The following is a 12645-nucleotide window of genomic DNA, read 5'->3' as shown; positions in this document are numbered from 1 at the left end:
CTCGCGAGAGGTTTTTTCCCTCCCTCCCCTCCGCCGCTAGTGAGTGCGCGAACGAGAAAGGAGGAGGGCTCTCCAGGCGAAAGAGCTGCAGACGCCATTATCCTCTGTTTCTCTGCTGCTGCAACCTCGACGTCTTACCTACGTCCCGCTTTCTTGCGGCCTATAGGTAATTGGGGTTTTCGGCGCTAGGATATTATAGATTCAGGCATGGGTTTGGCCTCCCTAAGGGCTGCGTTGACTTCTATCAAGCCCGGCTTTTCTCGGGCCCTTAGCGGCCTCACAAGCTGAAGGGAGGCGCCGGCGCGAGGCGTGGCGTCGCCTCCTTCGGCGCTTTGATTGACGCGGCCTTGGGCCAATCGCTTTGCCCTCGCGCCACCGCTAAACCCCGGGCAACCAATTGGGCTCGGCGGCGGGGTAGGAGAGTGCGAGGAGGCGGGGGCAGGCGGCGGGGGCAGGCGGCGGGGGCCTGCGCTCGTTCTCTGTCTAGCTGTGACCGGCTGAGGCGGCGCGGCGGCACAGGGACGGCGGCCTCGCGCGGTGAGGAGCGGGGCTGGATGAACGGCGCGTGGGGGCGAGGGTCAGAGACGAAGTTTGCCGCTTGAGGGAGGCGTTTGGGGGCTGCTTGGTGGTTGGCCGATTCTCAGAGAGGGAACGTTGCCCGGTTTCCCCTCCCCCCACCTCCGCCATTTCCCTGAGCGTATATCCGCAGTCCGCGTTGTAGTGCTAGAGGCTTCGGGTAATTGCGAGGTGTGTCCCTGTAGGATGATCAGTAGTTCTGTAGTCTTCAGAACTAGACACCTGGTGTACGAATGAGAAGCGGCCGGCGGGCGGGACCCGAGGGCAGCGGAGAACGCCGCCGTTCTCTTTGTTTGGGTCCCGCTGCACTTGGGGCCTCCCGGCCCGGGAGCGGAGCTGGAGCGGGACAGATGGAATGGTCGAGGCTGCCTCCGTTGCTTTGTCTCTCCCGCGGTGGGGGGAGGGTGCGGGGGATGAGATCTCGGGACCGCGTGGTGGGTGGGGGAGGGGGGGTCCGCGCTCGGCTCCGCCTAGTAGCACGTAGTCGCCATTACGCGGGCCGCCATTTCCTGTCGGGTCCGGGTGAGGAGCGGCGCGGCGCTTCTGCTCTCTCCTTCGGCTTTTCCACTCCTGTTAATCGGCTGTTGCTGATCCCTGGTACCGTTGAGGGGGGTAGTGGGGGGGCATGTGTGCGTTCTGCTGCTCTCCCATATTTAGCGATTTGAGGAATGGTGACTAAAGGACCTGAACGGGGAACCGCGGCAACGTTTTCCTTATAAGTCGAGCCCACTGTCTTCAAGTTATTTACCTGAATCTGTGATACCTCTACGTTTAGCTGAATGATGGGCGGTGAGGTAGCGTTTCAGTTAGTCGTTAAAAGGTTTATCGACAAACGTTACGGAAGAACGGGGGCCATAAAGGTAGCTCTGGGCTGTATCGCTATCCGTCTTCTGCCTACCAGAGGCCACTTGTCGGCTCTTTCTGCTAGACCTGTGAGGGCTGGTGAAAGGCTGTTTGCAGTTCCATTACTCTGGCGTTAAAGGTATAATTGCTAGGTTATAGACTTCTAACTTAAAATGTTCCTGTGGTGGCAGTATTAGCATTCTAGGGCTTCATTAGCTCTCTTGGAATAATCGGGTATGATTGGCAGTTGGGGTCTGCTCCTGTATGAGGTTTTAATTTTTATTCTTAAGTACATTGACCTTATTGTTGTATATAGCTTGAATTTGCCTTCATGTTTGTAAACTTTTTAGAGATTTTAGAGAATGGCATTTCAAGTCACCAACGGGAGGAAACCCACACGCAATTTAAAAATCAGTATAATTTTATACATCTATAAATGTGTACCTTTAAGGACAAAATTGAAGGCTTTGGGGCTTATGTATGTTTTAGAGACCTTTGGTCTTTATTGTATTGTAGAAAACAATTAGTTATCATGGTGGGCACTCCGTCCAGTGGCTAAAAACTGCATGGTTTTCTTTTTGCAAAAAATCAGATAAGGTCTTTTCGTTTTTGGTTTTTCCTAAGGCAGTCGTTTGAGAGTGTAAGACCCAGTTTTAAAGCTGTTTAGTTTGTATTTACATCACTGTTAAATTAGTATTCAGTAATAAGCAACCAAAAAGCAAAACTCAATTTATGTTGGTTTTTATAGGCTACTGCAGCACTAGGGTGTCAGTTGGTCCCGCCCAGAACTTCAATTCTGCTCTGCAAGGATATATAATACCTGGTACGTTCTAGAAGCAGAGTCATTTTCCTTGACTTTTTTTTTTTTTTTTTTTAAAGCAGACACAAAGCTTACTTTCCAGTAAACCAAATGTACTAGTCTCTTTATCTTTCAACAGATTGGTGTGTCCATTTAATATAAGAAAATGGAAACTGAACAGCCAGAGGAAACCTTCCCCAACACTGAAACCAATGGTGAATTTGGTGAGAAGACATTTTAATTTTAACAATTTCTGGATTTTCCGTTTTGTTGCTTTCGTTATTTGGAACTGTTTAGTCTGATATACCTGTCAGCTTTCTCTTTCCTTTCATTTATGAACTAGAGGTAACTAATTTGCATTGGTGACTCTAAACTTAAGATATCTTGACAATAAAAATATTGTTTCTTTGCATTTTATAAGTTTAATTCTTGCAAGCATCTTGTCGCGTTGTTTTGTGTTTAGAAAGTATTATTGGAAGAGAACATGCTCTAATTGACTTAGCAACAAATCTCCAAACAGAACAGTTACTTTCTCTGACCTATGGGTTGAAACTAAAATGTAATTGAATTAAAGGAATTTTTTTTGTTGATAACCGGTGCTTGCTCTGAAATCTGAACTGTTAATTTCTAGGTAAACGCCCTGCAGAAGATATGGAAGAGGAACAAGCTTTTAAAAGATCTAGAAACACTGATGAGATGGTTGAATTACGCATTTTGCTTCAGAGCAAGGTATAAATTTTATTCGTGAAAATTTAAAAGGGGTTCTTAACTAAAGTAGAAATTAAAGTGAGTTCTGATTTGGCCCTCTGGGAAGCATTCTAAGTCTTACAGATTGAAGGGTATAAAAGGTTTGTGTGGCTCTTTCAAAGCAGATTTATAGGCCATGTTATTTTGATCAAATGAAAGTACTTAATACAGTGAGTCACTGCAGGTCAAAGTAGCAGAGAGGGTGTAGGTAATGCTTTTAAAGCATTGATGAATAAAAGTTTATACCTTGATTGCATTGTGGGGAAAACATCTAGTTAGCTGCGTACTTGATTGTTGCCATCACATCTCACCTTGTAAAGATACCTGATATGTTTTAAATTCTCAGAAGGAAACTGTAAATTTAATCAGTGCTTAACTTTCATGTTCCATGTACTTCTTCCCATGCTGAATATCCCAAAGCTATCTTAAATGTTTAATCCCCAAAGCACAAATTCCCTGATTTTTATTTTTCTATATTTTTTTTGACCTGATGATTTTTTGAGTTTATCATCTCTGGTTTTTAGCTTTATGGCCCAAAAAAGAGAGGTTAGGGGTTTTCGCTTTTAGTTTGGGGTTTTTTTGCTACGGTTTAAGAGCATAGGAAGACATTTAACATAGGGAAAGGGGAAGGTAAGCTTATTATCTTTTTCTCTCCTCCAGAATGCTGGGGCAGTGATTGGAAAAGGAGGCAAGAATATTAAGGCTCTCCGTACAGACGTAAGTATTAAAGAGTTTAAACTACTACACGAGCAGCTTCAGTTTATGTGTGTGTAGAAATTTTAAAGATTTTGTGTCATAGAAATCATTTAATAGCCTAGATACAAGCCATTTGTAATAATCGATTACATAGATGGTTTCAAGGTTTGCCATTCCTGATTTAACAAAGCCCAGATTGAGTTTGGGGAGGGAAGGGTCTGTATTAAACCTCTTCACTTTCTGATAACTTTCCACCAAATTATTCACTTCAAGATAACATTTTAATTAGAAAATAACAGTGTAAAAACCCTTAATAGCACCATTTACTGTGTGTGAGTCAATTACAGTATATCAAAAACATTGCAGGTGGCTGATTAAACTCAAATTTTTATTTCCTTTTTTTAATCCGTCCATCTGTTTAACAGCTTGCACATGGAGCACAGATTAATGTTGAGGTTGCATGATTTAAATATGGGTAAAGAATAGAGTAGACATGGGAAACCATTTGTCAATGCCAATGATTCGTTTGAGTCTTCATATTTTATAGTGGGTTGACTCTTGTGATTAGACACACTAAATGTTGGTATCACCAGAAGTAAGCATATTTCTAGGACTTGGCTACACCAAAATTCCTAAATTTTTTTCTCATAGTGTACACTCTTTTAATGTTTCCTTGCTGAAGTTGAGGCAAATAATAACTTTGTGTTGAATACTTATTTGATAGTATTTCATTTCTCTCTTGGTCGCAGATCTTTGTATGTTCCTCTTGTAAACTGAACTTGAAATTTTGTTTAAAATTTTACTTGCCTTGCTAGGATCTAGGAATGCGTTTTAAACCTCCAAGAAACCAAACTGGTCTTTTTTAAGAGTTAGGGCTTTTGGTGGTGTGGGAATTTTTGTTTTGTCTTTTATAAACCTCTCTCCTCTTAATCCAGATGTTCTATATAAGTATCTGGGTTATTAATTTCCCCATTTCCTCAAGAATTTCAGTAAACTGAGTCATGACAGGTTTTGTGTCTACCCTCATGAGCCAGCCTGCTACTGAAACATCGTTTGTTTTTAAAAAAAAAAAAAAAAAAAAAAGCTAGTACCATCATTTAAGGTCCTTAAATGTTAAGCCACAGTCAGATATAGAGAAGTCCATTATTGTGTTAGTCTTCAGAACAACTTAAGCTTGTTTCATTAATTGAGAGTATGAGTATAGTTTGTATTAAATTAAAATTTATTGCTTTTCCCCCTTTTCCCTCTCCTTGTTTTTTTGGCCATATATCTCCGTTGCCCATGTACTGGATCGACTTACCCCTGCGTTGCCCACCATGACGTTGGCCCATCCGCCCCTGAACGCCCATGTGAAAACCCTGGTTGGCTATGCCCAAAAATGTGCTCGTTGCCAAACGGGTACCATACTTGACAACTTCTGATTGAATGCCCATGCCCAATGCCAACATCCACGAACGCCAATGACCAATGCAGTACAATGCCAGTGTTTCAGTCCCAGACAGCAGTGGCCCCGAGCGGTATGTCCCAACAGTTTATGCCTCACTGCCTGATTAGAAAGAGAGAAATGTATTTTATTACCTGCCTTTTATATAATTAAATAGTATCCCCTTTAGACGGTGTATTGTTTTTCAAGTTTCTGTCTTATTTTCCCCATTAAGTCTTTTTGTCACTGAACTTTTACCGTGAGTTGCCCACCCAAACGATCCACTAATTTTATTTCGATGGAAGGAGCACAGCTTCAAGTGTTGCATATTTGCTGCATTGTAAATCAGATTGTTACCAAAATAGTCTCTCGCTCTGTCTTTGTGGCCCACCTTGCTTCCCAACATTGCCTGTTCATAATTTTTTCTGATGAAATGCTAACTCTGGTTCACTTTCTTTCACTTCTCATTTGTGTTGTCTTTGTTTTGTCTCGCATTTGTATTTGTTTTCTTGCAGAGCCCATTAGTGATCTAATTTCTAACTGGTATCCATAACCTTACTCCAGATATAATGTTCACCACTTGCATATTCCCCCACTTTTGCCTAAGAGAAGGTGTGCCAGTTTTACCAATGTAACAGCGAGGGTATCCTTAATTAACTTAGTGGTGGCGGGGAACATAAATATTCAACTCTGCTTCAGTTCTGGTCAATTTATTGCCCACTTAATCTGAGCCCTTCCAAGAGCCCATTCTCTCTGTCTCTCTGCAAGTCTCCTAATACTGTTATCATGTCTGTATTGGGCGTAAAACAAAATGCATGTGAAAAATCTATAAATAGGCTACTTTAAATGGGGAGATTAAATAATTGTATGTTACTTCTCTGTAAAAGTTTGTATGACTAATGATGATGAACATAAAACTCATTTTTCTTTTCCACCTTTTTTGTACTATCTGGTATTTGTGATGTTTGACAGCATATTGAGTATCAGTGCTGATATTGAAACAATTGGAGAAATTCTGAAGAAAATCATCCCTACCTTGGAAGAGGTAGGCTCTCTTTTTGTTCTTAACGTATTTGGCAATTGAGGGGGGATTGTTGGAAGTGTTTTATTGGGGCTTAATATGGGGGTGGTGGAGAGACAGTAACAGTTTGTAGCAGCAACATCTTGCACTACATAATGTGCATGGTTATAATTCCACATTGTTTTAAAACATAATCTTTAAAGAAATTTTTTTTAATGTAGTCTGGCCACTCCAGAGTAAATATGAACTATCTGTGGTCATGCACATGGGTTTAGCAGGTATTTTACGGGCTGTGGTTACAGGGGAGGGTTTGTTTTTTTTTGTTTTTTGGGGTTTTTTTTTTTGTTTTGTTTTGTTTTTTCATTATTATTATTAGAATATTGGTTGTGGGGCTGTGTTGGAGAAGACTATGATCTAGTTCAAGGATTGTTTTAATTCTATGTAATCCTGTATTTACTGGGTATATAGGAAAAGGTTACATGTTGATTCTTAAGAGTAGATAAGTAGTTTTTCATTTTATGGTATAGATAATGAAATATGTTGTAGTAGCTTTACCAATATATGCGACAATAGCCTGATCACACTAGACACTTAACCTATTACTCTTATTTTTCTACTTTCAGGGCCTGCAGTTGCCATCACCCACTGCAACCAGCCAGCTCCCGCTCGAATCTGATGCTGTGGAATGCTTAAATGTATGTCATAGTGCCATTGAACCCCACTGAAGTATGGAGCCTGGCCCATAGGATCAATTTTATTTTTAACATAGTGTACTTTTCCCGTCTCTATAGAAAAAGGCTTAAAAACATGATAAGTGAATGGTCTTACAACTCACTGTTGACCCTGCTCCATGCTGCAGTGGGAATTAACTACATTTGCAAAGTGCTTTGCAGTCATTTTTATTATGGTGTTATTTGAATGTTATTAATAATTTTGTGGTAACAGCGACATGCTAAATGGCTGCAGTGTGGGTATGGTGTTGCAGGACCTGAAAATAAAATAGTTTTTTAAGGTGGTGCAGAATGTCCTTTTTGGGCCTGGCTATTGAGGATAATAAGCACATAACTGGTAAAGTTATTGAAATATAAATTCAGGTTGCTCACTGCAACAGTATATTGTCATGCTTATAGCAGATAAGTGTATTATTGGGGATTCCTTGATACGGAACTAAAATTTTATAATTCTCCCTCTGCAGTACCAGCACTATAAAGGAAGTGACTTTGACTGCGAGTTGAGACTGCTGATTCATCAGAGTCTGGCAGGAGGAATTATTGGGGTCAAAGGTGCTAAAATCAAAGAACTTCGAGAGGTAAAGGCAGTTGTTTTTTGCTGTATTACTAGACAGTAGTGTTTCCTATAGAGCTGGGTCATTGGGGTTCTCATTCCCCCTTTTTTAGTTCTTTCCCTAAAATCTTTATCACTTACATCTAGTTCACTTTTAAAATATAACAGAAAGGCCTGGGCATGTTAGGACAAGTTCGTCCTTTTTGCCAATACCATGGCAAAGTCCTGGAGTTCCTAATAGGGTTTTTATGTTGGGGGTGGGGGCAGGTTTCTGAATGTGAACCCCGGAAACTTTGTTTTTTCCCTTCTGATTAATGCTTCCCTTTTTCGTAACTTACCACAGAACACACAGACAACAATCAAGCTTTTCCAGGAATGCTGTCCTCATTCCACTGACAGAGTTGTGCTTATTGGAGGAAAACCTGATAGGGTTGTAGAGTGCATCAAGATCATCCTTGATCTTATATCAGAGGTACCTTTGGAATATTATACTTACTATTAAATAATTCCATGAAACAAACAAATGTTTTATTCTAACTTAGTTTCACAATGTTGAGACAAGTGGTTTTTATTTGTCCTTAGTTGTTTAGTTATCACTGTAATTTAAAAATTTTTGGGGAGAGTGGTCATTTGATCATTGGTGAGGATTTTTAATAGCCTTTGATCCTTCAAATGAAGTTTTGTGTAGTTTTGTAGTTTTTCTATAGTACCTCATTGCACAGCTTCCCAACTGGTATGCTTCAGTATGAGTTACATGCTTACATAAGATAGTGATTGCCCCAGTCCTTGAGATGGGGGCAAGTTCTTTATAGACCGCATTGTGAAATGTGTGAACGGGGTTTCTAGTCTCTTGAGATGGATCAGTAAAAGCAGGCTGCTAAAACTTTGTATAGGACTCAGCAAAAATAATGCATTTTTAAAAATTCTTTTTTTCCTACTATTAACCCTTGCCTGCATTCCATTTCCTGACATAAGTACCTCCCAGGAGAAATAAAGGACTTGAAATGTTGGGCTTGTTATCATTTGGTATGAAACAAGGCTCTTTTCTTTCCGTCTGTAACGTTGTTATATTTTTGTTTTAGTCTCCCATCAAAGGACGTGCACAGCCTTATGATCCCAATTTTTACGATGAAACCTACGATTATGGTGGTTTTACAATGATGTTTGATGACCGCCGTGGGCGCCCTGTGGGATTTCCCATGCGGGGAAGAGGTGGTTTTGACAGAATGCCTCCTGGCCGGGGTGGGCGTCCTATGCCACCATCTAGAAGAGATTATGATGATATGAGCCCTCGTCGGGGACCTCCACCTCCTCCTCCTGGACGAGGTGGCCGGGGTGGTAGCAGAGCTCGGAATCTTCCTCTTCCTCCACCACCACCACCTAGAGGAGGGTAAGTTTCTTCCATTGACACATTGCTGATCTGTAAGAGGCTTCACTTTATGGGTAGATAGGGTAGGTTTTTATTTGGTGTATGTGACATGTATGCAAACTGAGATTATAACAAGTACTATGCTTGCAGAGATCTAATGGCCTATGACAGAAGAGGAAGACCTGGAGACCGCTACGATGGCATGGTAAGAACTCTTCATTTATCAGTGTATACATGAAAGCTTCTAGGAGTCTAATGTCACATAGTTGACATTTTGTTGAAGATGATTATTAATTGGAAAGTTTGCTTTACAAATGAATTTTGTAGACAACTAGTTAAATCATTTCATTTGTTAGCTGGAATATTAAGACTTCATTTAGCCTTTTTTGTTTCTGGAGAATACGTGATTTCTGCCAATATTTTAGTGATGGAAAATAGAAATCAGGCATAGAAAAATGGGTTACGTTAACAGTTCTGTCTTTGACACAGGTTGGTTTCAGTGCCGACGAGACTTGGGACTCTGCAATAGATACATGGAGCCCATCAGAATGGCAGATGGCTTATGAACCACAGGTTGAGTATCATGGGTGTTTTTGTATTCATATCAGTAACAAATGCTTCCCTACTTGCCAGTAAGTGTTGACTTCCCTTCATGTAATGTTCTTGATTCTGTGCTATGTACCTGAAGGGTTTTCTTCCCCTAAGGATTGTCTTCCAAAACGTACTAGGGAGAATGTGGGAGGACTTTAGTTTCCTAAACTAAGACTTTAGGAATATTAAAATACCTAGAGAATAGTTTTGAAGGCAAAGTAATTTTTTATTTTTTCTTTCCGTTTTTAGGGTGGCTCCGGATATGGTAAGTTTTTTCCTTTGTAAAATCAAAACATTATTTCATGCTTTCTAAATGAACTTAATGCTCATTATTTAAATCAGATTATTCCTATGCAGGGGGTCGTGGCTCATATGGTGATCTTGGTGGACCTATTATTACAACACAAGTAACTATTCCCAAAGATGTAAGTATTCTTTAAATTTTTACGTTCTTGTAATGTTACAAGGAACGTTTAATGAATCATTTTCTTAAAATTCCCTGACACTTAACTAAAAGGTCTTAAAAATTTATGTTAGGATTAAAATTGTGTTTCAGACTTCAGTGAGGTGTCTTTCTCTGGTTTGACTCTTGTACTGTTTTTAAAGCAGAGGGTTCTGAGCCCCTGATTTGCTTATTAAAGGAAATGTTGATGTGCAGCATAAATACATTTTAATTCAAACCTTGATTGGTTGGAGGTCTTTAATCCTAGAATGGACTGTGTATTGTTAATACTTGATATTCACTGAAAATACCAGTAATACGGTTAATAACAGTTATTTTTAAAGTATATCATAAACACTTGTTTCTAAAAATCCTTTCAGTTGGCTGGATCTATTATTGGCAAAGGTGGTCAGCGGATTAAACAAATCCGTCATGAGTCAGGAGCTTCGATCAAAATTGACGAACCTCTAGAAGGGTCTGAAGATCGGATCATTACCATTACAGGAACACAGGACCAGATACAGAATGCACAGTATTTGCTGCAGAACAGGTCAGTTTGAGTTTAGCTTTATGTTAGCATACCTATACTAAAACTTTAAAAAGCTTTTCTTCTCAGTTGATTTTTCTTTTAGAAGCCATGGTGTCTCAACCTTTTGGGGACCTAACTTCTAAACATCCTAATAGCTTTGCTTTAATTTTCTTCTGCTTTCTTACTAAAAATGAAGACATTCAATACTAATCTTGCTGGAAGAAGCCTTAACCAAGCAAACTTCTCATTTCTCTGGTGAAAACTGCTGCCAAAACCACTTGTTATAAATTATACAGAGCCTGTAGAAAATATAGAAGATTCAGTGGATGTTGGTCTAGTTCTGTGTGGAAGACTAGTGATTTTGTTGTTTTTAGATAACTAAATCGACAACAAATCACAGTCTGCCATATGGCACAGGCCATGCCTCTACAGGACAAATGATTGGTGCTGTAAAATGCAGCATTTCACACCTTACTGGCATTTCTTTGTCTTTTCTACCAAGTATTAACAACTTTTAATTTCATTTTCCTAATTCTGCTCTACTAATGTCTGATTTACTATTAATCATTTTTCTGGAATTTTACATTGCTCTAATTTTTTAATTGCTAATGTTTTAATTCTTATTTCTAATTGTAATGGACATGTTTATCATTTGAATTTAGCATTGAAATTGTCTTAATGTTGATTAAGATGTTACGAACAAAAATTCTAATTCGTACTTTTTTTTCTTTTCTTTTATAGTGTGAAGCAGTATGCAGATGTTGAAGGATTCTAATGCAAGATATTTTTTCTTTTTTATAGTGTGAAGCAGTATTCTGGAAAGTTTTTCTAAGACTAGTGAAGAACTGAAGGAGTCCTGCATCTTTTTTTTTTTATCTGCTTCTGTTTAAAAAGCCAACATTCCTCTGCTTCATAGGTGTTCTGCATTTGAGGTGTAGTGAAATCTTTGCTGTTCACCAGATGTAATGTTTTAGTTCCTTAAAAACAGGGTGGGGGGGGGAAGGGCGTGCAAAAACTAACATTGAAATTTTGAAACAGCAGCAGAGTGAGTGAATTTTAATTTTTGTTCATTGTTGGTGGTTTAAAAGAAAAAATTCCCCCCATGTAATTATTGTGAACACTTTGCTTTGTGGTCACTGTAACATTTTGGGGGGGGTGGGACAGGGAGGAAAAGTAACAATAGTCCATTTGTCCCTGGCATCTATTCAGAGCAGTGTGCAGAATGTAATGCTCTTTTGTAAGAAACGTTTTATGATTTTTAAAATAAATTTAGTGAACCAATTTTTGGTGGTCATTTTTTTTTTTTAAGACAGTCATTTTTCAAATGGCTGGATCCTCAACCCACCCCAAACTAAACACTAAGTTTGATTTTCAGCTCCTCTGTTGGATATAAATAAATGTATCTCTTCTTGGAAATAGGCATAATATCTTGGCTAATTCCATTCTGGTGATTTCTTGATTTGAAAGTCCATTGCTTGGGAAGAAATTCCGTCATACACGTTTATGCTTATGATAAGCTGGGGATTTTTTTTTTTGTTTGCAAATGCTTGCCCCTACTCTGCAGCAGTTTTCTATGTTAGTAATTGTAAAGGAGAACCAAGGTGGGGAGCAATACTACAAATTGAGTAATGGTATAAGTATATGCCAGAAGCCTAATGGCAGCAAGTTTTATTAATCAATAATACTTGGTTATGGAAGTGACTGATGTTAAAAAATTCTTATTTTTTATTAGATGATTTCTCACCTATAGACAAACTGTCAGCCTGCTAGTGTCTATTAGTTAAACTTTGTAATATATATATATATATTCTTGTTTTTTTTTCCATTGTATGCAAATTGAAGGAAAAAGATGTACCATTTCTCTGTTGTATGTTGGATTATGTAGGAAATGTTTGTGAACAATTCAAAAAACGATGAAAAAAGTTCCTGTGGATGTTTTGTGTAGTATTTTGGCATTTGTATTGATAGTTCAAAGTTCACTTCCAAATAAATAAAACTCCCATAATGCTAGATTTGATGTGTGCCCAATTTGAACAAGAGTTAACTACCTGTAAAATTCGTTCAAACGTTCCTCTTACAAGGAAATAGAGTAATCTTAAATTACTTTTTTTTTTCCCATGTGAAGTGTGTTTCTAGAATTTATAAATTTGGTAGGGGTGGTAAATATAAAATCCCAATCATTAAGCTCTTTATTTGTTAAAGGGGGAGTCTAGAATGATGAGAGCTGGAGTCATTATCCAAATCTTTAATAACATAGATTACCTAAGAGAAATTTTGGGTTTCTTAGGTTTTTATCTTAAGGATAGCCCTAGTTTGATGTTTGAA

At 39.1% G+C, this 12645-nt stretch overlaps 1 protein-coding gene across 7 annotated transcripts; it reads left to right on the top strand.

Moving 5' to 3' along the window:
- The first annotated feature begins 5 nt into the window (after positions 1-5).
- On the top strand, positions 6-12332 carry LOC111153533 (heterogeneous nuclear ribonucleoprotein K). 7 transcript variants are annotated; one of them, XM_022512587.1, is made up of 17 exons: positions 6-166; positions 2168-2242; positions 2358-2442; positions 2850-2947; positions 3626-3682; positions 5135-5178; positions 6057-6129; positions 6729-6800; positions 7301-7414; positions 7733-7861; positions 8472-8779; positions 8909-8963; positions 9248-9331; positions 9599-9614; positions 9692-9774; positions 10172-10341; positions 11122-12332. In XM_022512587.1, the coding sequence occupies exons 3-17, from the start codon at positions 2385-2387 to the stop codon at positions 11150-11152; spliced, it is 1392 nt and encodes a 463-aa protein (XP_022368295.1). In that variant the 5' UTR covers positions 6-166; positions 2168-2242; positions 2358-2384; the 3' UTR covers positions 11153-12332. The 7 variants fall into 7 exon arrangements, with proteins under 7 accessions (XP_022368295.1, XP_022368293.1, XP_022368294.1 ...); XM_022512585.1 differs by having other exon boundaries at positions 11062-12332; XM_022512586.1 differs by lacking the exon at positions 6-166 and adding an exon at positions 442-537.
- Positions 12333-12645: the final 313 nt, after the last annotated feature.

This window comes from Enhydra lutris, unplaced genomic scaffold (assembly GCF_002288905.1).
Source record: "Enhydra lutris kenyoni isolate GAN:26980312 unplaced genomic scaffold, ASM228890v2 scaffoldscaffold33, whole genome shotgun sequence".
NCBI lineage: Eukaryota > Metazoa > Chordata > Mammalia > Carnivora > Mustelidae > Enhydra > Enhydra lutris.
Note: the sequence above shows the minus strand (reverse complement) of the source record. Positions and strands in the feature narration are given on the sequence as shown.

Excerpts from the sequence above, each read along its gene's own strand:
- LOC111153533 (XM_022512585.1), top strand. The coding sequence starts at position 2,385 with ATGGAAACTGAACAGCCAGAGGAAACCTTCCCCAACACTGAAACCAAT. Across the intron at positions 3,683-5,134 it reads TTAAGGCTCTCCGTACAGAC|TACAATGCCAGTGTTTCAGT; the intron begins GTAAGTATTAAA and ends TGACCAATGCAG. Across the intron at positions 5,179-6,056 it reads GACAGCAGTGGCCCCGAGCG|CATATTGAGTATCAGTGCTG; the intron begins GTATGTCCCAAC and ends GATGTTTGACAG.